Raw genomic sequence first — 2,266 nt, 5'->3', positions numbered from 1 at the left:
CGGGAGCGGGGGGGGGTGGCCCTACGACAGCCGTGCCCTCCGCCGGGCTCCCAGAGCACTGGGTTTCTAGAACCCGTTATTCCGGCGCTGCGCCCACAGGTGCCACCGAGGCGACAGCCGCCCCTCGGGGAGGTCTTCTGACGGCTACTCCTGTCTGGGCGACCAGACCGCCATCTCCGTGGCCACAGTCAAATGCGCTGAACGCTCCTTAGCTGGGTCAAGGTAACTGGGCGCGGGGCCGCTGCGCAGGCGGGACGGGGAAGGGAAGGGGGCCCTCCCGCGGGGGCCCAGCGGCCGCACCTGTAATACTCGTGCTTGTCTTGTGCGTAGAGCAGCGGGTCGATGCAGGGCCGCTCGTCGACCTTCTCCTCCCAGGCCCCCTCCTTCCACCCCTCCGCGTAGCCTTGCAGGACGAACACCTGGTCAATGAAGGGCCCGCCGGACTCTGGAAAAGGCCAAGAACTGGCAGTGAGCCAGGACCAGAAGCTCAGGGCGGGCGGCCGCCGGCCCCACGGGGATCGCTGCTTCATTCAGCAGCAGCTTCCTCCCCGCGGGGCTGCAGAAAGCTCACGGGAGCCGAGACAGGACACACAGACGTCAGGGCACGAGGTCCCTGAAGAAGGCGGAAGGGGCGGCCTCGGGGCAGCGGAGCTCGCGCAGGCCCTGGCGNTCCACACTACACTTCACGGCCTTGGACGCTGCAGGCTTTAATTCCTTCTTCCTCTGCCACCCTGCGCCCCACGGAGCTCCAGGAGGGGAGGGGTCTGTGTCCGTCCTCCCCACTGCCTCCCGCACCCCGGACGTGCCGGCCACCCCTGCAGAGCTTCATCAAGACATGTCTGGGGTGTAGCGGTGGAGCCCAGTCACGAGAGGGCCACACCGAGAGGAAGTCTGCGGTCTCTTGCACACTCCCCCTCACTCAGGGTCGTGCTCCCAGAGGGGCCTGGCCCAGGCCCCCAGGGGCTGCTCTCACAGTGACGGGAAAGGGAAGAGACACCGAGAGGCTGAGATGCCCGGTGCCCTGCTGCGGCACGTGTCCTCGATGCCTCTCCCCCTCCGCGGCGGGACACGGTGCAGCAGCTGAGGCCGGCGGGGCGAAGGGGAAGCCGTCTGCTGCCGCGCGGCACGGCTCTCAGGGCTCTCCCGCCTCCCGTCCCCAGGCTTCGGGCTTCAAGGGCAGCAGGGCGGGCACCAGCCCTTCCACCCACACACCCAGTCTCTCGCCACTAGGCATGAGCTCATGTGGCTGGGGGCTCGGACCTGTCCTGTGTCCCCCCATCAAGAAACCCTCCGGCCACGGCCCTTCATGGAGGTGAAGGGCGGTTTCTCTGGGAGCCTGCGTGACCCGTGGTTCAGACAAAGGCTGAGGCGGATTCCCAGACGAAGTCAAGTCAGACTGAACACTGGCTACATCTCGTCTTGGCTCTGAGAGGGATGCGTTCCCAGAATATTCCTTACGAGCCTATTTGCTTCTTGCCCATGAGCAGAGCTATCAGAAGACATGGCCCATGCTGACCCAGGCCGTGGTGCTGCCAGGACTGACCCCGACACAGGAATGTTGCGAAGCGACAGGGTCCACCGCGCGGTGAGAACAGCGGTGGAGAAACGAAGACCCGTCCGCTACAGTCATGCGCTCCAGGGCCTGACACAGACGCCACATTGCTGATGGCCCGGGCCTCCCTCTGCCAGACTCAGGTGGTGGCAAAAAGGTACTACTGCCTTTTTAAAAACTTAGGGGGCGCCTGCGTGGCTTAGTTGGCTAAGCGTCCGACTTTGGCTCAGGTCATGATCTCACAGTTCATGGGTTCGAGCCCCGCGTTGGGCTCTGTGCTGACAGCTCAGAGCCTGGAGCTGCTTTGGATTCTGTGTCTCCCTCTCTCTCTGACCGTCCCCTGCTTATGCTGTCTCTCTCGCTCTCTCAAAAATAAATAAAACATTAAAAAAGTTTTTTAATAAAAAAAATAAAAAATAAAAGAATAAAAACTTAGATCTTCTCCTGTAAACGCCTTCATTCTAAGAAAACCTCCAGCTTCTCTCTTAAAAAAAATGAACTCGACTGAGCAGGACTAAGTGGAACGAGAGGCATTATTACGAGCGCTCACAGCACTGCAGGGAGGCCCCACATCCATGCCCACCAGGGGCCACCTGCCGCCCCTCGGGGACAGAGGGCCCTCCCGGCATACGGCCTCGTCCCGCTGGGGCCACCCGGCCTCCAGGTCAGCAGCCACGGCTCCGAGCGCCCTCCGCTGGCTGGCTGCTGCCCCAG

General features: G+C 62.9%; 1 protein-coding gene across 1 annotated transcript in view; it reads right to left on the bottom strand.

Annotated features, from left to right (window-relative positions):
• Positions 1 to 2,266, bottom strand: part of POFUT2 (protein O-fucosyltransferase 2) — an 8,549-nt gene that overhangs the window by 4,707 nt on the left and 1,576 nt on the right. The window contains exon 2 of the mRNA XM_077755358.1: positions 301 to 445. Within this exon, the coding sequence (XP_077611484.1) occupies positions 301 to 445 (145 nt within the window). The remainder of the gene's footprint in view (positions 1 to 300; positions 446 to 2,266) is intronic.

The sequence above is a fragment of the Crocuta crocuta genome, unplaced genomic scaffold (assembly GCF_008692635.1).
Source record: "Crocuta crocuta isolate KB4526 unplaced genomic scaffold, BGI_CrCroc_1.0 scaffold675, whole genome shotgun sequence".
NCBI classification, from domain to species: domain Eukaryota; kingdom Metazoa; phylum Chordata; class Mammalia; order Carnivora; family Hyaenidae; genus Crocuta; species Crocuta crocuta.
The sequence above is the reverse complement of the archived record's forward strand: the minus strand, read 5'-3'. Positions and strand labels throughout refer to the sequence as shown.